The 24,377-nt window shown below is 38.6% G+C and overlaps 1 protein-coding gene and 1 long non-coding RNA gene across 4 annotated transcripts in view; one reads left to right on the forward strand and one right to left on the reverse strand.

Moving 5' to 3' along the window:
* The window catches only part of LOC116663542, a 118,691-nt gene that overhangs the window by 66,253 nt on the left and 28,061 nt on the right, over nucleotides 1–24,377 (forward strand). The gene's annotated exons all lie outside the window — the stretch shown is intronic.
* The window catches only part of LOC102505472 (cell surface glycoprotein CD200 receptor 1-like), a 37,983-nt gene continuing 16,514 nt past the window's right edge, over nucleotides 2,909–24,377 (reverse strand). For 2 of the 3 annotated variants that reach the window (XM_032479172.1, XM_032479177.1), the window contains 4 exons: nucleotides 23,506–23,823; nucleotides 23,138–23,386; nucleotides 20,518–20,641; nucleotides 17,617–20,154 (listed from right to left, as the gene is read on the reverse strand). In XM_032479172.1, the coding sequence (XP_032335063.1) occupies nucleotides 20,148–20,154; nucleotides 20,518–20,641; nucleotides 23,138–23,386; nucleotides 23,506–23,823 (698 nt within the window). In that variant the 3' untranslated portion in view covers nucleotides 17,617–20,147. Of the gene's footprint in view, nucleotides 3,061–17,616; nucleotides 20,155–20,517; nucleotides 20,642–23,137; nucleotides 23,387–23,505; nucleotides 23,824–24,377 lie in introns of those variants that run through there. The other variant, XM_032479174.1, reaches the window with a different exon arrangement.

A 24,377-nucleotide genomic window follows, 5' to 3' on the forward strand; every position in this document is an offset into this window, starting at 1 on the left:
GCTGACACATGACATTATTTAGAGATAGCTTGTTTTGCTAATATGATTGGATGGTCCCAGCCATATATAAAAACATTCTAACCCACAGTGATTTGCTTGACAAGTGTCCCACAACAAGGTAGTTAACAAGACTGAAGGGCATGTGTCTAGTTAGGGGTAGAGCTTATTTAAAGATTGCATCATTTGCTGATGAGAGCCCTTCCTTGGGAATACTAAAACCCTAATGTTAATGGGAAAATTACTTACTTGAGCCAGAGATTGTAGGTTTGAAATTTTACTCTACCACTTTCTGTTGATGTGGCCTGAGTATATGGTTTAATTTCCAAGCCTCCATTTCTACATTTGTAAAGTATGGATAATAATATGTATCTCAAGGAATTCTGATAAGATTTCAGTGAATACTATGAAAGAATTAGGAACAGAGACAGATGCATAGCAGGCATTTAACAGATGTCAGGTGAAATACTATTTGATTCAGTACATCAACTTGCACACGTATCCTCAAATTTCAGACCCTAGTTTCAAGACGGTAGGGATGATAGTGGAGTGGAAAAGGTGTTAGACTTTGAGTCAAAAAGAATAACTATTCTGTATTTCTTATTTGCTGTGTCACTTTGGACAAATTTCTCAACTTTTCTGAGTCTTATTTTCTTAATGTGCAAAGTAAGGCATAATGATATCTTCTGTCTCTACTTTCTAGGATTACTGACAGAGGCAAGTTTGTTTTTGTTTCTCCAAATTTCAGATTCTGTCTTCCTTCTGTTTCTAAAAGTGACAACTATTATTAAGCATGTGTTTGTGTTTTCTCAAATTACTACCTTCTAATAGAATGAATAGCCATCAAGAGAATCCAGTGGAAGAACTACAGCTGGGTTCTGGAATTCTGTAGTTCTCACTGAGGGAACACTTTATATGAAAAGGCAAACAGAACACTAGTTTCTCCACATAGAACACTAGTAACAGCGATGATTGAGATAATTATTTATCTCTGGAGAAATTCCATCACCTTCTGTGACCTTATGCTTTCAAGTTCAATAAGATGGAATGATTCCATAATAATTTGAATCCCAGAACTACTTTTACTAAGAGTCTGAGAAATAGTTTCTGAACACTCTACAAATCAAATTTTATAGCCAGTTGGCTTCATTGTTGGGTAAATCAAAGGATAAGGTTCATGAAATACTGAGCTCTTTAAGGGCTCAGACCCAGTGACTTGGGTGGTATTCTAGAACATGTGGTATGTGTGAAAGTTTATATAATATTGCCTGGAGGACAATAACTTGAGTTAGATTTTAATTTAATTGAGTAGAAAATGCTTAAGTTAATTTATCTTCTTCCATTGGGAAAAAAAAAATAAACCCTCCTTAGTTTCTAAATAGTACATAAAGACATCCTCACTTGAAAAAAGTTTAAATCTTACGAAGTTTAAGCCCCTTTTGTCACCACTTTCCTTCTAAAAGGTGACTACTGTTACTAGTTCGTTGTATGTCTTTTCAGAACTCCTTTCCCTGTGTTTTAATACATAATGTATTTACAGAAACAAATAGTTTTTTTAGTATATACTTGTACATAAATAATACAAACTTACTAGCTTTTTACTTTGCAGTATGTATTAGTCAGCATGCAGACAGCCACCTCATTCTTTTTAACTGTTGCATGGTACTCTGCAGTATAAATGCACTATCATTCATTTAACATTTACCTATAGACTTATAAGTGAATCATTTCAAATATTTTGTTCTTACAGCTACTGCCACAATAAATATATTTGATCTAGCCTTTTAGGCATATGAGTAAATACAAAAAAGTAATTACTGATCATAGGATATACACATTTAAAATTATAACACTGTCAAATTACCTTTCAAGATGTCTACACCAGTTAATACTCTGACCAGTAGTGAATCATGGTATCTACTTACTTCCCTGTACTTTTGCCAACATTTGATATAAAATATTTCAATTTCTTACTTAATGACAGGAAAATGGTATCTCATTGCTGTCTTCATTTGTATTTCTTTGGTTAGTAGTAACATTGGGCATCTTTTCATAAATGTATTGATTATTTTCTCTTTAATAAGCTACCTGTTAATACATTCATAACCTCTTTCTGTACTTTATTCTATTCTTTCAATCTATTTGCATTTTTCTATGTAGATATTTTAATATTTTAATATCTTGGGGGAAGGGTCTCATCTTCCATCTATATCGATCTTTTTATTCGTAAATTTCTTACACAAGGAAATAGCTAATTGTGCATTACCCCTGTGACCAGATGACAGCTACTACTCTCCATCTCTTAGAGATGAGGAAATAAAACTACAAAATGTATAAAGCGAGATCTAAAAGGAGGTCTTTGGGTCCAGTGCCTTTCCTTCTGAAGTTCTGCAATTATACCCAGTTGCCACAGAAGCCCATAATACTTAAGGGGAAGTAATTTGGGTAAGAATGATCTAATTTAAACTCATCATTTCACAGATGAGCAAGTCAAGGTATGAGAAGATGAAACACCTATGAGCTGATACTGGAAACAGGTATTCAGGCTCCAGGTGGGATTCTTTCCTCTAATTCATGTAGGTTTCTATAATAACAGCATTTCATAGAAAATTCTAGTGTTTTGTCCTGATCAATCACCTGGAAGGGGAAGAGAATTCTAAACTCATTATCAGACCTTCAATTTTTCCCCATTCTCTTAACTCACAAAAAAAAGGGAAATAAAATTGTTAAAATTGAGACCAGACACATGAAAATTAAAGCCCAAGAGTCTTTTATATCTTTATACTCACTCTGAAAAAGACAAAGGAAATAGAAACATCCTTGGTTAAAATGATGTATTCTGTTTCTCAACTGTCCATCTACAGGGTATCTCAAGTTTGTCATGAATGGTGTTGCGTCATGTTTTGAATGAGCGGGCACAACTATCTTGAGGACTTCTCTGGAACAGAAGCTGATTCAAAGTCTTCCTTTTATTTGGACCTTTCACATCTTGACTTGCCAGGAGACACGTGAACGTTGCATTTCAACAGCCGTCTTATTTCACTTGATAATACTTTTCTTTACCTGGGCAAAAGATAGGAATGGATTAACCTGTGTCACAAACTTCAAAATTGTTGTAGCTACTCTTGGAAAAATAGATATAAAAGGCTTCCCTTAAATAGACAGTAATACAGATCTTCTGCAGGGTAAGTTACATAGCAGGAGGGAAAAAGGCCACTTACAGGGGCGTGAGCCACAGAGCCTGAATGAATAATTCCTGATTATTCCTGAGTACTTAAATGGGCCATTTTACAGCCTTCATATGTTCCATTTTTAGTCCTTAGGCAAATTCTTTAAGCTTTTTGGTTGCATTTTCCATTTCAGTTTGTTTTAAATAATAGATCAGAACACATGTCTTGAATAGCCTGAGATCTAAAACATATGTTTGTGCAGTGAGACCACAGAGGTAGAACTACAGAACCTGAAGCCAGTTTTATTTTTAGCAGACACTTTAGATGTCTGTTCAACACATTTATTTGAAAAGCAGTGTTTGTTCATCCAATATGTCATGCTGTCAAGAAACATACCAAAAAAAAAAAAAAAAAGACCAAGTTCCTGTCCTCCAGGAGCATATAATCTTGTTGGAAAGCAAATGTCTCAATCCTAAATGCCCCTTCTCCCTGCACAGAGAATACCAGTTTAAAGAACTAGAGGTTCAAAAAAAGGTAATGGGAGTGAAGTCAAATTGAAAAGGAGTGCACTTCCCCCTTTAGCCACTCTCAAGCCAAAGAAGATTCCTTACCGGTTACTTTTGGGCCCTTTAACAAGAGCCATAGACTTGTCAACTATATGGATGACTCAGGTCTAATTTACAAAGACACTTTTGTCCCCTATAGGACTGCATTTCTCCTATTCATGCACATACTTTCCTGGCTCTAGAGAAAAAACTTGGTACGAAAACCCATTTCTCAGGTCTGCATACCTTCTTCTCTTGGTGAGGAAGTTTCCATCTGCTCAGATATTCCTCCCTTGAACCTTATGTCTTTCTTCACTAACTTGGCAGACCATTTCCTGCTCCTTCTTAAGATTTCTGATACTAAGACAATTATACTTCTTCCTCTTCCCTTCCCAATTTTCTGGAAGGTTGAGGAAGTAACAGTATTGTAGGAAAACCCTGAGTTAGAACTCTGGCTCTCCACCACTTAATAATTTGAGCTTCAATGTTGTTGATTGTAAAATATATAAAGTCATTAATAGTTACCTGCCTTGGCAGATTGTTGAAATGACTGAGGTATGTAAAGCAGGTGCCTCTATAAGTATTGGCTTCTGCCCCCTTTTCCTCATTTAAGCTTAAATTCCTCCTCTAGGCTGCAGAGTATACCATTCTGGTCTGTAGTCACCTTTCTTATTTTTTAGATAAATTTCCATGGCTCAAGCCCCTGAATATCTCCCTGGACCAGTTTTCTCTGTCCTGTGAGTATTGCCTTCACTTGACTCAACCAGTTTACCTCGAAGTGAAGCTCAGCTTTTCCCACCACCACCATCACTCATTGTTGTAAACTCTTAATCACAGTGCTACCTTTCCAGGCCTTCTCCATTGTGAACCTCCTACAGGTCCTGGTAAACTGGTGAATTAGTTTGTTAGGGATGCCAAAACAAAATCCCATAGACTGGATGGCTTCAGCAACAGAAATTTATTTTTCTGCAGCTCTAAAGACAGATTTGGTTTATTCTGAGACGTGGTTCCTTATCTTACAAATGTCCGTCTTTCCACTGTGTCCTGAGATGGTCTTTCTTCTGTGTGTGTACGCTCTGATATCTCTGTGTGTGTCCTGTTCTCGCTTATTTTAAGGACACCTTAGATTAGCTTAGCTTAGATTAGATTGTAGAGCCCATCATAATAGCCTCACTTTAACTTAATCACCTTTTTAAACGTCCTATCTCCAAATACAGTCACATTCTGAGGTTCAGGGGTTTAGGGCTTCAACATGTGAATTTTAGAGGGATACAATTCAGTCCATGACAACTGGTTCTTTGGCAAGGGAATGGAGAGGGAGCCCTGATTTGCAGCATGGTGCAAGTACTCCCACCATGGCTTACTTCAGGCAACCAATCATTTAATAACCAGTTCACAAATATCAATCACACAAGCTGGTAAGAGCTGGTTCCAGCACACAGCTGACACAGATTCCGGCCAAATGCTCCTTCTTTTATTCAAGGAGGTCTCCTTGTATTCTGCAGCCATCATCAGACTTCATGGGACCTTCTACTGTGTTCTTCTAGCAAGGGACACTTGGAGTTTATAGCCCATTTGCAGTGCAGAAATGCTTGAGGTACCCTTAAGCTCAGTAAATTCCCCAGCCCTTCCACAACTATATTACAAATCCACTTCCTTCATCAGGATGGCAACCCATTCTTTCTACCCTTGAGAAATTGGTTATTGAGAAGTGTTTTTTTTTTTCTTTCTTTCTTTCTTTCTTATCACGTTAAATGCAGTGATACTTATTTAAACCCTGAGATATATATACAAATAATTTCACTTAGGGCCAAAGGGGGAAAAAACCTGTTAAAATTCTCCCCATTTCTCAAGCGATCTTGTGAGAGCAGTAGGGTGAAAAGAGAATGAGTCAAATTCAGGAGAGGCAAAACATGAAAAAGGCTAAGACTTATGCTAGCATGAAAGATAATGGTCTTTATGTTTTACCATTAGTGTCCAGAACTGCATGACTGCTCATAATACTAAGTAACAAGAATCTAATACTTCTAAATAATTTTAAATCTTTTTAAGCAGGTAGAACTCCAGCCACATAACTGCACCAAGAAGAACAAATCCCCTTACATTTCTAATTTATCATTTTATTCTGACAGCTTTGGAAGAGTAACAGGAAGTATCTTTTGATGAAGAAATTCCAAACTGGCTTCAGATGAAAAAAATTCTTGAATCTATTTTGTGAGACACTTTCAGTTTCTGGAGTTTGTTTAATCATCATAATTTAGTAGATTCAGCAAAGTTTTTGGCCTTCACATCATGTAATTATAACCTCATTCCAAATTTGTGTCTACATATCTCAGAGTCACATGAACAGTGGATCTATTTGACTTTCCACTTTGTCTATGAAATTAACCAGATAATTATCAAATTTCTATTATGCTTGGTGTGATTGCAGTCACCAATGATCCTTTTCTCCTGGTGTTCATGCCCTTATGCCATCCTTTCCTACACTAAATAGGATTGACCTGTGTAACCAGTAGAATATTATGCATAAATGTCATAGGAGACATTGCAGCTTCTGCTTTGCTCTCTCTTGGATCATTAACAACTTCCATATCATGAGAACTCTCAAACAGCCCTACAGAGAGATCTATATGGAGAGGGACAGAGGCCTTCTGCCAACCCCAGGCATCAACTGTCAGCATGAATGTGAGCCCTCTTGGAAGTGGATCCTCCAGCTCCAGTCAAGCCTTCAAATGATTGCAGCCCCAGCTGACATCTTGACTGTAAGCTCATGAGAGATCCCAAGCTAGAACCACCAGCTAAGCTGACCTTGAATTCCTGACCCATAGAAACTGTTTAAAATAATAAATGCTTCTTTCTATTTTAAACTGCTAAGTTTGGGGGGTAATTCGTTATGCAGCAGTAGAAAACTAATACACTCAAGTAGGCGTTTAAAACCCAGTATTCAGAGAACCTATGTTTACAAACTTCTCAAGGTAAGTAAATGCAAAAAAAGCTCCACTTTAATCCCTGTGGTAAACATTTATTAGGTTTTTGAGACTCCTTGTCTTTTAAAATTCCCTCTTATGTTGCAAATTCTCCACCCTCTGGATCTTGGTGAGAGGCAAACATTTCCTTCTACTTTGGACTCAGAAAATGCAAGATACCTACTTTGCCAGTTCCTCTGGCAACTGTTGGATAAATGCCCCACTCATGATTTGTCAGGTACACTTGTACATCTAAGACCTTGAATCAAGAGCTAGTGACGCAAACAGGCAAACAATGAGAGAGACGAGGAAGTGTCTGATACCCAGTGGTACGACATCCACCATAAACCAGCAGGTGTGGCAGAAGTGCCCTTCCTCATTAGATTGATTTGTTCCTGCCATTTCCCATTACTGGTTTTCCAGCTACAGAGATTCCATGAGCTACCCAATATTCCTTAATAAACTCTTTCGTGCTTAAAACATCTGCTGTATGCATACTGCATCATGGTAGCAATGGAAATCACAAGGGCATCAGATACAACAAAAGGCTGCTGCCAATAGGAGCTGCCCAAGAGAGATTACCTCATTCTGGTCAATTGAATCTGTCAAGGACACAACTTAATTGTCAGGGAGAAACTGAGTTATGATATGGAAAGAAAAATGTTAAATGGCACAATCTACTTAAAATAAACCATCATAGGTATGCATCAGTGAGCCAGAAGTTTGGGATCCTCAAACACTGGTGATTTATAAATGAAATGTTCTTTTTGTTCAGTAGCTTTATAATTACAGGGTTATTAACTTACTAGAAATTATTTCAAACCTTTCATGTACTTCAAAAAACAGAGGCATCAAGAAGTAAAAAACAGAATTAATTTTAAAGCCATACTGGTTAAAGCGAGGACTCTTAGAAAATGAAATTTTATTTACACCCAACTTCAAGTACTTGGAGTTGAAAACAGCTATAAAAGTATGAAACAGTCATAAATATCAGATTTTTACACTGTTTCCCCAATAATTAAAAAGACATATCCATGACAGAACTTGGATTGTATGTTTCATCTTTTTCTTCATATGCCTTTGATTAATAACTTGAGTTACAAATTCTCATGAATTCTGGTATTTTTAAGCTGGTTCACAGATATGTGGGGAGGCCAGAGAAATCACTCATATGAGGAACAAATAAAAATGCAGAATCACAACTTCCTGTAGGTTGAATTTTACCTGCTTCACCTCAGCCTTCCTGGGCTCATCTTTAGTAGCCTGTCAACTCCAAACTCAGCCCCTCTGCATGGCCTTAGCAAATCCTCTAAATTTTGCCCTATCTTTTGGCAAGAAAATACATTAGATTGTCTTACTTTTTATCTTTCAGAAATTCTTATTTTTAATTACACAGAATACATGGATACATTGTGGGTACAAAATCCAAACATTACAGATGAAGTTAAAGCCTCCCTTCACTGCTACTCACAGTCCTCTGTGCATGCTTGTAATCTTCCAGACATTTTCCTATGTATCTGTTGGAATATGTAGGTACAGCTGTAAAGCTCAGACTCTACCTTGAGTTGCGAAGAAAAATCACTTACGTTTAGAGGACTCACTCATACTCATTCTAATAGCATGAAAAAAATTACTTCAGTCCATCAGCCCCTTCCGTCCTCTCTTCCATCATGGCTGCATTTAAATTTGGTATAGTAAGGGAAGGATCTGGTCCTCCAAGTCATCTGTCCCCTAGGCATTTGTGGAGAAAATCCTTTTTCCCATCCACCTGGCTCTTTAGAATTGAGACTGCCTTTGCCACATCAAGATTGGTACTGTAAGGGTCAGTTTACCTATAGTGCCTATTAAAGCAAGAGAATTCCTACAGTGGCATCCAAGGTCTCTTCTGTGTAAACTCCCTCTGGCCTTTCACCTCCTTAGCTCTGCCTGGGAGAGACAGTTCCTCTAAACAAATCTATTCTCTCATCACTTGCCTCATTTGCCCTTCTCCTCAGCTCAAGGTGGGATTTTGTTGTTGTTATTGTTTTTTCTTGTTTTCCGGGTTGTGGGATAAGGTGAGAGGAGAAGACTCAGAATTCTCTGTGTTCCACTAAGAGCATTTACACTTTGGAAAACCAGCCTTAGGAAGAAACATGTGTGTGACATTTCCATCTTCTGTTCAAATATATCTTTCTTCTGAGTAATGAGCCTGGGATGGCCAAGCTTGTCATAGGAAGGGATGAGGAGAGAGAAGAATTTTTAGAAGGACATTGCAAAAAGGAAAAAAAAATTCATTTTGTACTTAATCTACATAAATTATATCATCCTGTGTGTATTATTCTGTAACTTGCCTTTTTCCTTCTTATTCAGTATGCCTTGAAGATATTCCCATATTGATCTATATATCTCCACACTATTAATTCAATAACCATTTATTGAGCCCCTATTGTGTGCCAGGGGCCACATATATGGTGCTGGAAAAGCAGATTAAGTCTTTATTCTCATTCGTCTTACATGTTAGAGATGGAGAAAGATAACAGTCAAACAAACGTGATATAACATGAAGTGATGGGAATGCAGAAAAAGAAAATGGGATAAAAGGATAGAGACAGGGGTGACTTTTTAGATAGAGAGGACCTTTCTGTGGAGGCAGCTTCATTATTTTCAGCTGCTACACAGCATTACGTTCCCCTAAAGAGGGATAGTGAGGTTTGTTTCCCATTTTTGTTATTACAACCATGTTGTAATATTTACCTCCTTGTGTTAGAGCAAGCAGATAGCTAAATAAGAGCAGAGAAAGGGGGACGCAGACTAAATGGTAGGAATTGGGCAGAAAGGAGGGGCATAAGCCAAATGCAAGAAACCATACATCATGTAAGCACCAGGGGTCCCTGGGCAGAGAAAGAAAAGCAGGAACCTTTGGGCTGATAAGGGGTCACAACTTTTGGGGTGATGAGTGGCCTGGAAACCAACAAAAAAAGGTGAGAAAAGACAGGAATTTCCAGTGTCCAAATGTAACCTTTTGCTCATTATGCCTTCATTTCAATAAAATTAGCCTTGCAGATTAGAAGTACCCATCATGCACCGATGCCATGACACTTCCGATCCAGACTAAATAAGGACAAAAATCCCTCCTCCCTTTGGGAAGGTGGAGTTGGGATGAAAATCAGGGAATATAACCCCAATCCCTTCCTTCCCCAGTGAATATTCTGTTCATTCACTTTTATACCCCATGTAATCAACTTGCCAAAGAAACTCAGGGCAGCTGCTCACCAGCCTGCCCACTCTCCCCTTGAGAGCGTACTATCTGTCCTTTAATAAATCCTCACTTTACTTTTTTAACCACTACATCTTGTCTCTGAATTCTTTCTGGGATGGGACAAGAACCAGGAACACTAGTTACATCCATTGGCAACACTTGTGCACATGAGCAGTATTCTTTGACTAGATACTGAAAACTAGAATTATTGGGTTATACTTGCAAACTGCTCTCTGAAATGACTGTGCTGACTTACACTCCCATCAGAAACTGCTTGTTCCCTATAACTCTCATAGTTGATTCTACCAAATTATTAACTTCACTAGTCTAATATGTGAAAGAAAAATAGTATCTTGGATTTTTTAGTAATTGGCACTTCCCTGATTCTTACTTAGCTTGAATATCAATTCACATGTTTATTAGATATTTATATTTCCTGTCTCGTAAAATAGCTATTCATATCCTCTGTCCATATTTCTTTAGGACTTTTTGTCTTTTTCTTTTGATTTTTTGGAGCCAGTGTATTCAGGGTAATAATATTTTGTCTTATATACACTGCAAATATTTTCTCCATTCTATGTCTTTATCTTTGTCATATAAAGCTTCTTTTATTCATTTAGTCAAATGTATCCCTTTAATATCATACCTTTATCAGACTTTACTACTTTGAGTTTTTAAATTCAAATTCAGCACGCATTTATTGAGTACTCAGTATGTTTAAGACACTGTGCTAGGCAGTTGAGAAGATATAAAAATAATTAAGACCTGACATCTGCCCTCATGGGCCTCACAGTTTAGTGTTGGAGACATATATGCACAAATGCCATAAAAGCCAGTCTACAAAGTCCTGTAAAAAGAAGTACTTTGGTGGAGCAATGCCTAGCTCAGAACAAGGCACCTGGAAAGATTTCACGGATGCAGTAGCATTGGAAAGAGGGCAGCCTTTTGAAAGTCAGGGATGGGAGTAAAGGAGAACGAGCATAAGCCAGGCAGAAATGCAGCCAGGAATGGCTGGGGAGAAATTTCTGGGAAAGCTGTATAGTGGGTATGCGGATTGGAATAAGGGAAGTAAACGTAGTGGAAGACCAGATTGAAAAGGTAGGGTGGAACTATCCTAATCTTTTACCCATAAATAAAAAATATAGTGATAAATTCGACACTTCCTAATTTCCTTGAAAAGTAGCCATTAACTAAAAGAAGACTACCAACTACGAGAAGTTAAGTGAAGACTTAGAGTCATTGGATGAGCATAGATAGCCTCACCCTCAGGCTTGATGACAGCCTGCAGGTAACTGTTCTGAAACCCTCCAGGTCTGTGTGTGCTCTGCCAGGGTATCTGCTGGTTCCCGCTGGCCAGCAGCCCTTGCCGGACAACAGTTACAATTTGCAAGTCTTAAGTCTGTTTTACCATCCTGCAGAGGTAAGGGCATGGATAGTTTATGTATAAGGACTTCACAGTCCTCTGGGGAGGCTGCCAAAGAAAGCATGTTTTGGGTAGAAATCTGAAAAAAAAAAAAAAAAAAAAACTAAAAAGAAAAAAATTAAATATCCAAGAGGAGTTTGGCATAGGGATAAGGTTTCACATCCAGCTCCTCTGCAGGCTCTGCCATTTAATCATCTTCCAGGATGCAGGGGCTGCCACGGGGAACGATGGATAGCGATTAGGCCTCCTTGGGCTGCATCAGCAAACACCCTCCTTTGATAGGCAGTTGGAAAGTAATAGGATTTGGGTTTTAGTTGTAAGGGAATGGTGGAAAATGTTACAAACAGCTGACCTCCTTCGCCCCCACTGAAATGGCTGCCTTCCTCTGCACATTTTATGTTGATCTGGGGAGAATGACAAAAGACAGATGCTTCTTGCTGGAATGCTGGTTGTTTAATCATTCTTTCTAGTCCCAAGGCATTTACTGTAGTTTCTTGGAGCTGACATCTTGGGCTGCTCCTTGGTTTTCAATATCTTGTAAACGTGTTACATTGTGATTTTCCACTACATGGAATATGGGAAAGTCTGTGGGAGAGGTTTTTTGTTTTGTTTTTTTTTTTTTTGTTTTTTAAAGATATTATGTAGCAGATGTTGTCCTCTGGTCAGAAGCCTTAAATTAGAAGTGCATGAACTGTAAACAAACTGTAAATTCTTGTATTCAGACACAAACTACACAATCTGGTTGTCTGCCATCTCCCACAGAGCATCATTCAAATCTATAGAGATGCTCACATCCATTCCAAGAGTCAGCAGCAACATACAAACTTTGTCTTTCCAGTCATGATCCATCCACACAGCACCCACAAGGGCAAAGAGCTGCTTCCTCTCCAGTTTCTGTGGCCCCCATGGAACCCCAGGAAGCTGCACAGTAGACACAGTGCCCTTCAAAGCAGAGTAAAACCATGTGTTAACCATAAATCATCCTGCTCAATAGGTCTCTTGCTCTCTGTTTTCATAAAGATAACATAGAAGAGAAGCTGAGGAAAATGTGCATTTTCATCATGTTAAGGAGCAAGATAAAGAATTAATCTCATAATCATATACAACTGTTTTCCCAGGAGAGTCACATTCTTAATAACAGGCAGTCATAATAGCAATTTGGAACATGGTCCATTTCTCCTCCCATAAGAATCTTAACATTTGATGGAACTTCACATTTCTTCTTTTTATAGTGTTATCTTCTTTAAATTTTTTTTTCTGATTTTGAGCATATGTATTTTTTTCTCTTCCTCCTGTTAAATTTGCAGTTTCTCTTGATTAGTCCCATGGCTGCCTGTGGAGAGATGATCATTTCCTTCTTCTTGTGATTACCATACCTCTGAGGAGCTCTCTCCTCAATGTGTGGGAGATTTAGAATAGAGAGGATATAACTGGAAATGGGAATCTGTGTCTGAGGTGTCCATGTGTGGGGTCTCTGTGTCTTAGGTAGAAGAGAAGTTTTAGGGAAGGACACATTGCTAAATTTTTTCTACATAACAATGTGTGCATGAGGGTCATTTAAAAGCAGGTAGAATGAATAACATGATTTTGTGTTTCTAAAGCACCTTACCCAAGGATATTTATAAATATAGACAGATTATCCTCAAAATCCTCTCTTCAACTGTGTTAAAAGCAAGAATTATCTTCATATTTCATGAGGGGACACCAGAATAAGAAGTGTCTCAACTTTGCCAGTTTTACCAGCTCAGAAACAGAGTGACATCATCCAGCAGACCCTCTGTGCTCCAACCTGAGGTCCCCTGCCTCTCTCTGGTTCTCCACTATGTATAACCAATGTTCTTGGCTCCTGGTTTGATCTTAAAATCAGTGTTGGGTGAATCAGTCAGAAGATTTGGACACTCTGTTCAGAAAACATTATAAATTCATCAAGATTTGCTGGATCTGCAAAACTCTCCTGGCATTCTCAATAGAATAGCAATCTTCTGTCCCCAGATGACTTCATGAAATGTGGGACGTGTGTGAGGAGATGATACAGGCCATATCCCCACTGCCCTGAAAGAGGCACACCCTGTCACAGCTCCCTGCCTTTACCCGTGCTGCCCGTTCTTCCCTGCCTTTGTCCACCTGCAGCAATCCCATGCATCTTTTAGAACTCAGTTTGACCGTTATCATCTCCTTCATCAACACTTCACATGCATTCTCAGGTTCTACTTTCCTAACAAAGACCCCGGTTTTGTCCAGGTCTTCACTCATTCCTCTCCCACCAGGACAAGTGCCTGGTGAAAGGCACAGGCTTTAGCCTTGCTGCAGGAAGTCCCAATCAGTGTAAGCGTAGTCTGAACCCCTCTGCCAGAGACTGGATCTGTGGCTTTGACCAATCAGATGAGAGAGGAAGTATATGGAGGCTTTTGGTCTTCACTAGTAAGATGGGGTTGGGGGAAGAAATGGTCAGCCCTCTTCCTCTGGACATGCTGTGTCTGGCTGTGGCCTTGGGGTGGCTGCCATCTACTCACTACCAGCTTGAGGATGAATCACGCACTGATGATGGCAGAGCAGAGAAAGGATAAAATCCTAGTCCTTCAAGGCTTTGTAGAGCCATTGAAACAACCAGACTTGATGTTGGCCCTACTTCTAGATGCCTTCTTATGTAAGACAGTAAATGTCCTTATTAACTGTCAGAGCCTGACTTTCTGTTTCTTGATGCTGAAAGCCTCCTAATTTAGTTAATGCTTTTCCTTAACTACAAGCCACACCTTCAGTTTTGAGTATTCCTTTCTTTGATTGCTATAGCACTGGGTATATACCTCTACCTGTATATCTGTGCCTGTGTATATATACATCAATACTAGATTTTAATGATCTGCTTGTATGTCTATCTTCCTTGCTGTGAACTCTTCAAGGATCTTATTTTATTACTATTTGATTCACATTTTACTGATTTATTTGTAGAGTTTGGTGTTATGGCTGACACATGCTGAGTAATTAGTGAATATTTGATGAGTAAAGGAATGAACTTATCAGAATATGTCAAAATGAGTGCCATACACAGCCTTGCCATGAGCAATTTAAATAACCCCTTGAGATCCTAGCCCTAGTGCTTCCAGGACTGTGCTTTTTCCATCATCTGTCCATCCACCCATCTAACCCACAGAAATGCCAGGCACCATGCCAACCTCTAGGAATTCAGAGAGATACACTGTCCTCTGCTGGCATGCATTCCATTCTGCCCCCTACAATGTAAACTGGGGGGCCCTCTGGCCCTTTGATACCACTTCAGGTTTAAACTCTGTCTGGGAATATGTAGGAAGCTGGCAATGGACAGAAATACAGCTCTCAATGCAGATATATAGGCCAGCACTGACAAGGAAACGTTTAGTTTTCTGCCCATGAAGTACAGGTGAACACATATTCAACAGAGACAAATACCAGAGAGTGCTGTTTCCCATCTGAGCACTGTGGGCCCTGACTCTCACTGAGCCTGGTTACACAGAGTCATTGGGCACATATGCTGAACCATCTTTCTGGCCTGTTGTGGCTGTTTAGTAATGGAGAGAGTCTGCTGTTTCCTAAGAAAAGGATAATTTGAGAATTTCTGAGTATTCCTGTTTGATTCCCTGTTTCTTCTAGTCTGGAAAATTACAAGCTGCTAGTCACAGGGAAGAAGGCAGGAGAATGTTAGATTCTAGATCTAGCCAGGACCTTCAGAGATTATGGAGTTCTTCTCCTTAACTATCGGGATATAATATACTTAAGTGTTCAGAGTTCAAGTAAAAACTCTATAGGTGGACTGTGAGCTTCTTCTCCTAATCATCTGTGCAATTCCCAATGGTCCATAGGAGTCCCAAACTTCTGAAAAAAGTCTTCTCCTTTAATGTTCAAATAAAATAATTTTATTTTTTACATGCACTACCCTCCTCAGCATTTTGAAAATTCCTCATGGAGTGCTTGCCCTCCTCTGCTGGCTTCCTATCATCTGTCCCCTTAAACTTCAAATCCCAACCAAATTCTTGGTCATCCTTGGCATCTCAGCACCAGTCCTGCCAACTTCTGCCCTCTTTGTCCTGTTTCTCCCAGTTCTGTTCTTTTGTGTGCAGAGTTCCCTCTTTCTTCATTTCTAAAGCACCGTTAATCACATGAAGGCTATTGTATGTAATAGATTTTAACTAAATATTAACAGAGAGGCATCTTGAATTCTAAAATTCTTTAGTTATCCCATCATAAAGAATTTATGACCAATCAATTCTCTTGTTGTAGCTAAGGCTTATTCTATTTCTTCTTTTACCTGATTCCTCAAGAACTTCCAAAATTCCTGTCACTGGAGCTCAGAAAGAACACTTTTTAAAATTATGCTGATTATTTTAATTCCCAAGGCATTCTACAACCTGAGCCCTACGTTCCCTGTCTAAACTGTTGATGCATTTCCCTAAAAAGACAAATTTTCTTCTCATGCCTCTTTTCTTGTATCCAGAGTGTAGGAAACACTAAAGTAAGATTTAAACAAGCAATTTAAAAAATCTCTCCATTGCACTTGTTTCTCAGTTTAGATGTGATGTACTTGGCTTGTGAGGTCCTTGGCATGTGGTGACACTCAGTTATTTAACAACAGTAATACTCAGTCTTTCCCTGAAGATAGTAGTTAATCTCATGAATGTTTTATGTGTTGTTTCACTTATTCATCTTGTGATCCTTTGGAAAACTCCCATAAATTCTCTCTTGAACCCTTTCGATCCAAACAAAACAAACTGTAAAGTCCACTTTGTGAGTGCTTTCATCAGAAGGCAAAGCAAGTCCACAACTCCTGCTGGCTTCTAAGTAACACTCAATGGTCACTTTACTCTGAGAGTCTTAGTTTCCTCTTTTGTAAAAATGAGGAAGTTGGCCTACTTTGGATGTAGCTTCCTTCTAGCTTTTGAATACCATGTATGCCTCTTAAAGATGATAGGGGAGGAGATACGGGGTTGGACCCAGGAAGTAGAAAAGGCCAACTAATTTTATTTGTAGCTCTGACCATCTGCTTCCATTAACACTAACAAGCAGCTATATATTTGTTAGTGATCAAGTGATCTCAGGTCTCCAGTTTAAGAAATAAGTGAGTAGTAATCTTGGCTTACCGCTAAGAGATCCTCACATTTCCCCTTTCCCTGAAATAAGACTATTAATACCTACCCCTATCTTGTTTCATAAGCAAAATGTTTCAACTAAAATTAAGTGACAGGAATAATGCAATTCAAGTTTGAAAAACATTTTTTTCTCCTTAATTTTAACTGAAACTATTTTCCCTTTCTTCTGTAATTGTTTCAAAACTACCCAAGAAGACCTAAAGAATTAGTAAGTGGAAGGACAGTTGTATGGGAAAACTAAAGGAAAAAAATGTAGGATTACCGTCTGAGGTTAGATTTTAGCCTGCTTGGAAATGTTAAAAGAATTAAGTTGAAGCACCATCTAGTGGCTCTCAATTGTGTTTTGATAAAAGTTGTTCCCAACTTCCCTCAATTTAGGACCACAATTAATTTGTTGTGCATGTACACACACACATACACACACACACATATACATACACACACATATGTGTTCAGAAAAGAAAAAAAAATTTATGCAGGGGTAGGAGGTTGAGAGGGAGTAGCTATAGCTTTTTGGTTTTCCAGGCTCATATCAGCAGAAAATCATGGCATTAAGAATGGAACAGACAAGAAGCATGAACTTGGATAAATCTATTCAGAGAATGATGGAGTCTTTTCTGTAGAAAAAGAATTAACACAATAAAATCCCACGGATATCAGTTCCTCTGTTTCTCCTGCTCACTTCCTCTGTAAGAGTCCACAACTATATCTGTATCTTCCCAATCCTGTAATGCAGACATGTCCTCACATATATAGGGATTGGCTGACTATTAGATCATCTTTGAACATCCCCAGATTCCTATGCCCTTCCCTATCACAAGGCCGTAGCATCTTGTAAGTTTACATAACCAGCAATTCTTCTGGAACTGTCATAGTGATGGCTGGAATACCTGTGATTACTATCTTCTGAGGTTACATCTGTTTCATTACTCTAAGGGAAGAATGAAAGTAGACCATGATGATGCACATCAGTAGAACATAACTTGCTTCATAATCTCTAGGGGAAGAACAAAATAGACCATGAAAATGCACATGAATAGAGCATAACTCATGTTACAGGCTTGGCAGCAAACCTTGTGATTGGCAAACTAGGTATTTGTATCAGTCAGATTAAGTTCAACTGCATATAGAGTAAAACCCAAAAGAACAGTGCCACAAACAGAATAGTTTATTCTCTTTCACACAAAAGAAGTTTATAGCTAGGTAGTCTAAGTTTGGAATGGTAACTTCATGGTCATTGGGGCCCAGGATCCTTCAATCTTTCTTTTCCACCACCTTAGTGAGTGGCTTCAGTCCTCAGTGTTACCTGTGACCTAAGGTGGCTGCTAGACTTCTAGTTATCACACCAATATTGTAGTCCAGGAGATAAGAAGGAAAAGCAGAAGAGGAGCTCTTCTTTATCCATAAAGAGCCTTCCTAAAAACACACAAGATGTGTGCTTACACTTAATTTCTGAAAATTTTGTGGGTGGCCATACTGTGTTGCAAGGGAAACTGAGAAATGTCTTTTAGCTAAGTATGTTCCCACACTAAATAAAGTTGGAATTATATTATTAAACAGTGTATCAGAAACCTAATGCCACGGTAATGTTGTGTAACAAACAACCACAAAAACCTCTGTGACAGAGGTCAGGTAGGCAGCTCTTCTGATCTTAACTGAGCTTTCTCACATGTCTGGGAGATGGCTGATGATCATTGGATTGGACTGTCTAGACTGGCCTCAACAGGGAAGTGGGGGAGGAGACTGGGGTGACTCAGCTACTTCCTATATGTCCCTCATCCTTCAGCAGACTAGCTCAGGCATGTTCTTATGGAGTAGCAATAGAAACATATGAGACCTCTTGAGACCCAGGCTCAAAACGGGTATACTGCCACTTCTGCCTCATTTGATTGGCTAACACAAATTACATGGTGAGGGGGGAGAAATATGCACTCTCCTTATGGAAAGAACTCTAAAGTCATTGACAAATTACATGGATAGAGGGAGAGGTGAAAATTTAGAATCATGAATACAGTCATTTACTACAAGGAGAAAGGGGAAAATGAGCATTGAACTAGGTAACTAGCAACTGTGCCATAGTATTTTTGAGTCCATGATAGAATTGTGGTACTAGACTTTTTTCCATTTTATGCCCTGTCTTAAACATGAGGAAATTATGATTAAAAAAAAGAAAGAGAGAAAGGAGTTTATGTAAGTTATATGTGACATTATTTACTAATTTATTTCTTGACTCATGTCACTTACTAATGAATAGGTATTAATCTTAGCATTTGTCCTATTATTTACTGTAGAAAGATGGATATATATGTATCCAAAACCTGACTATTTCTTCCAGGGCAGCTACACTACATTTTTCAACTTCCATAGAAGTTAGTGTGGCCATGTGACAAGTACTAGCCAATGGAATGTGAGCAGAAGTGATTACTACTCCAGGCGTGGTTCGTAAAACAGTCCCACATAAAATCCTCCTTCTCTCTCCTTCTTTCTCTTTTCCTATTTCTTTCCCATATACCAGCTGAGTGGAGAATACTCTGAGAAGGGCAGAGCCGTAGGATAAAATACTAGCTTAGAGTAGAACTCCTCTTGCCCCCTGCCTTAGCCCCACCAACCTGCATTGGAATGTAAAGTGAGCAAGAATTAAGCTTTTGTGGTATAAATACACTGAGATTTGGGGATTGTTTGTTTCAACAATTAGACTATCCTGTTTATATTAGTATTCTCCAGATTATATGCATTCATTTTCTCTCATAAAGTTTTGCTTAAAATAAAAGTAATAGCCCAAATCACCTGCCACTTTACACAATACATTTTTCCTTTAAATAAAAGGACACTTTTTACTATAGGATTACCATAAGTATCCATGAAGATAGCATTCCAGTTTACAGTGACCCTAGAAGAGTCAGGGTTTCGCCAATCACTCTTACTCTTACCACCATTAATCCACTGTATAATGCAGACAAGAAATAGAATTGAGACACTGGAGCTCTAAAAAGTGAGCTAGCGTTCAGCACTCTCTCCAGTGACTCTAATATCTCCTTATTTGGGATCAACTTATAATTTCTTCAAAAATGTAGGTACTGCTAAAAATGACTCCTGACCATTTATTTAATGATCAGGCCAAACATGCAATACAACTACCTCAGTGATTGCTAGCAATCGAGAAAGGGGTGGGAGGTCAGCTATGGGCTAACTTGGAGGCAGTGCATAGTGACTCCTGCCAATGCAACACTAATTAGCATCTCCAGTGGGTAGAGGAAACAGTAGGTAGGATGAAAGCACCATCCAAAGAACTCAAGGGGTGTAGAAGAACTGCACAGCATTGTTATTTGCCTTTTGCTGATCCATCTTCCTCTTTAGGCTGAGAAGCAGGGTTGTTTCTCCTTTGTAAATAAGGACTCACTAGGGCAAAGGGGAAAGTGGATGAGTCATCATAGGCATTTATGATGGCAGGTGGCAAGCTTTTGCACGTGTGTGTGTGTGTGTGTATGTATATACGTCTGTATGCTGAGAGTTTGAAACAGGCATGACACCTATCACATGGATTCTAAATACAAAGATCTCAAATAGCAGGAGCAGGAGCAGGAGCAGGAGCAGTTGAGCTAGATGTTGAACCAGAAGGCTGATCTCAACTGGCTGCTTTTTTGTGATATCTCATTAAGTCTAAATTGACTTCCAGATTTTCTGATTTTCATGCTCTAGGAAAAAAAAAAAAAATATATATATATATATATATATATTTAAGCAGGAATTAATACAAGCCTTCAGAAGCATAGAAACGGGGGAGCAAACCTTAAGGAATCCCAGTTAAACTTGGTTTCCCCACAGAATTCGCAGAGGGTAGTCTAGGACAGGTGAAGCAGACACTCTTCCCCAGTGCTGCAGGCACCTCTGCCCAGGCTCTCAGTTGTTAACAAAGCTTTCATGTCAAAGAAGGAACTGAGGAACAGACAAACGTGCCAAAAGGTGGGTCAAGCTTTTCCCAGGACATTGTAAGCTCAAGGTCTTATAATGCTGTTTTCTTTCTAGTGAGTCTATATTTTTCAGTCTTTATTTCCTACCTGCAATCATTGGTTCTCTGGAAGTAGATGAATCCCAGGATGACCAGGATAACCAGGAAAAAAGAGAATTTCACACAGAGAATGATCAGAAAGTATGACACTGGAAATCCCAGGGTTCTGGCACCTTTAAACATAGATAACACAGACAGGGTTGAAGAATCATTTCAGAAATTCTTCTAATGAACAAATTAGAGTCAATAGTTTAAAAGAGCCTTTTAAAATAATCCTAAAAGTTCACAGACTGTCATAATCAAAACACCTTCTAGATTCAAATGCTGCTAATGTATCATTCTTTCATGACAGAGTTTAAGAATGGTCTGTGTTTTTGTATATGGTAGATTTTTAATAAATATTTTCTGAATGAATAAATGCACAGTAAGCGTTGCTGAAACTTCCCAATTTTATAAGAAAAAAAGGAAATGTACTTTCTAATTTCCTGTGTAAATGATAGTCTTTGGGGGCGTTATTCTTAATATTTTACGCACCATTTGATAATACTTTCCACACTGAAGTGGTTCTGTCACTGATCTGCTATAACCCCTTTAGTAGGGTATTTTATGTCTCCCTACTTTCATTTATTCATCTGTGAAATGGCCCCAAGAATTGTTGCAAAGATATAATGGGACTAATTAGGAACATCATTCTGAAGTCTTTTCTCCTATGAAAATAGCAGCCAAAAGACTGGGTGAACTCTAAGCACTAGTCTGACTCTTGGCTCAAAAGGTCCTATCATCCTGCTAAACAGCCTACTTAGATACTAAACTAGAAGAATGTCATACAGTCTCCTAGGCACTGTCAAAAAGACAAAGAAGACACGTCACAGCCCTCAAAAAAGTCACAATCCAGTTGGAGAAGCAGACCAAGACAAATGAAAAGATAACTTACAAGAGAGTAAACAGAACTAAGGGAACATTGCAGATTGTAAATCATCTAAGGAATAAGCAAGCTTAATCAACTCTAACTGGGAGGTCAGAGTAAAGTGGGATTTGAACTGAGCCCTGCCAGTAACAGGATTAAATAGGTAAAGAGATGAAAAATAAGACTTCTTAAGAGAAAGAAACAATTTGAGCAAAGATTTAAAGATGAGTCAACTTTAATTATATTTGGAGCATAGAGTGGGATATATAGAGATGAAGTCTGTGATGATCTGAACTTAGTTCTGCAGTTGTTTGTGTGTGTCAGGCATTGTGTCAGACTCTGGGAATGTAGAAATGAATGATGTGGTTCCTGTTCTCAAGGAACCTGCCCTGTACTGGGAGTCAGAGAAGTGGGCAGTCAACTGTAGGGCTATGGAAGTACTCAGTCAGAGGAATGCATGCGACATTATTTGAGCACAGAGAAGGAACAGCTAACCAAACTACATGGCGAGAGAAAATTATCCCAGGGTAATTATATCAAACTAAGGCTTAAAACTGCAATAGGAATTGATCAAGTGGAATGGAAGGAGAGTGTATGGGGAAAGAAATAGACGATGAAGAGGTGAAATTGCATGTAAAAGAGAGGAGAGGAATAAAAGAGGATAACCCTTTTGAGGAGCCCGAAGAGGCCCACGTGCATGGGGTACAGGCTGGAGAACAGCAAGACATGAGACAAGGAGAGCAGCAGGTCAAAGGGGTTTAGCTTTCCATGAGGCAAAGAGATGCCATGAGGGACATTTAAGCAGGGGAGCAGCATGTTGTTCATTTTGGAAGTCACTGGCCACAGGGAACTGGAAGGAGGTAAGCTAGAGACCAGAAGACCTGTTACAAGAACACTGTAAAAACCCTGGTGAGAGATATTAAGTATATATATGACTTGTTTAATTAACACAATAATTCTGTGAAGTGAGTACTATCATCCCATTTAACAGATGAAGAAATCATGATACATTAACCAGACCTATTTTGGTAATCAGTTCACAATATGTACAAATATCAAATCATTATGTTCTATACCTGAAACTAACATAATGTTACATATCAATTATATCTCAGTTGAAAAAGAAACCATGAGACAGAGAAATTAAATATTGTTCCAAGTCACACAGCTGATTAATGAGAAGCCATGTATTGCCAAAGGCTTTGCTCCTAATCAACAAATAATACTCCCTGGAACAATATGAAGACATGGACTTTGTAGCCTTAAACACATAATAATACTCAGTAAATGTCCAAGCAATGAATTGATGAATTAGTTTCAGATGACAAAGTAGAGGAGGAAGGAAAACTTGCCTCTTACTCAGAGTAGCAAATAAACTGGTGACTACTACAAGAAACAAAAAATCAATGGGAATAATTATTATTATTGGCTAATTACTGAAGAAGTATTTTTAAATTATATAATGTATCAATATTTTATACCAATAATAAGTAAAAGTCTGAATCACTAGTTAGGAAATAATATTTTTACAGCTGAGAGAATAAAGGCATTTAGAGAATATAGTAAGAAGTTATTAATTCCTTTTATTTAATAGAGAAGTACAAATAATTTCTCTAGCATACTAATGATTAACCAAGGTAAGTTTTAGAGACTATCTTTAAATTAGGAGAACAAGTTTTCTTACTTTCTGCTGGTTATTCATAATATTCTGGGAAGGAAAGGCTGAGCATCAAGTTCCTACTCTAAAGAAACAGGTGCTTACCTTGATTCAACTGTATGGTCAGACTCTTGTTGCCAGTCAAGTGGGAGACAGAGCAGGACACATTCTGTACATGGTGGCCCTCCCAGTGGCAGGTACTCTGGACAGTCACTGTGCCATTGCCCCAGGGTTCTTGAACAGTGGTACAAGCCCTCTCTGGGGTCCAGGAGATCTGTGCAGCTGGCTTCCCTGCAGCTGCCTTGCACACTGCAGTTCCATCCTTGCTTTGAACCAGGGTCACCTCAGGGGGCACTGCAGAAATGTAGGGAAAATGCTTCAGTCTTAACACATGGGACGTGAAATTTAGAGAGAGATTTGCTTCAGTCCCAAATCTGGTTATCTGAAATACCACAATATATAGTGTTTCTTACCTAAGACTTGGAGGTGATATCCATGATAGAAATTCCCATTAGGTGTTACCATTTCACACTTGTAATACCCATCGTGAGTGATGGCCACTGGGTCAATCTGAAGGGCAGGAATCTTGTCAGGTCTGGAGCCCCAGGTTGTTATTCTCTCATCGGTGCAGTTTCCCTTTGTCTCATTTGTATCACCCCTGTAGACTCTGTTGCAGGGGGGCTTGTCTCTGAGGACTACTTCCCACGTTGTTAACAGCACAGCTGTACACAGCACAGGAGGGCAAGAGAGCACAGGCTTTGTATCCACTGGTACAGATCGTGTAGTGTTGACTGGACACACACATACACACAAACAGAGAATTATAAGAGAAAAGCTTGATAAAGAAATTCATGTGTTAAAACTTATTCACAGCATATTCCATGAAGTTGTACTAGAACATTACTTTCCTGATGATCTTATTCCAGAAATATTAGAATTATATAAGAAATTAACATTCATGAAATACATATAAAGTATTAAACCCATCCAAAGATTAACATCTTTCTCTTGTATTATGTATCATTAGAGAAACAACATTTATTATATGTGTGACAAATTTTTAAGGCATTATGAAATTAATTCAGGAATCTTGATATCTATGAAACAAACAGATGAGAAAACGGAATCTAAATTAAAAGACAGTGTTCTGAATCTACTCTTTTGGCCACAGGGACTATTAGATTTATCATATAATTCATACTCCTCACGGGGGAAAATGGAATAATTAGTGATGTGGTTTATCTCCTCCTAAGTTTTGATGAAAGTGAAAAAATCAGTAACATCAGAACTAAATACCTATCCATAAGGGTGGCTTTTCAGACAAATATAAATGTGGAAAGATACA

This window comes from Camelus ferus, chromosome 1, assembly GCF_009834535.1.
Source record: "Camelus ferus isolate YT-003-E chromosome 1, BCGSAC_Cfer_1.0, whole genome shotgun sequence".
In the NCBI taxonomy this organism is placed as follows: domain Eukaryota; kingdom Metazoa; phylum Chordata; class Mammalia; order Artiodactyla; family Camelidae; genus Camelus; species Camelus ferus.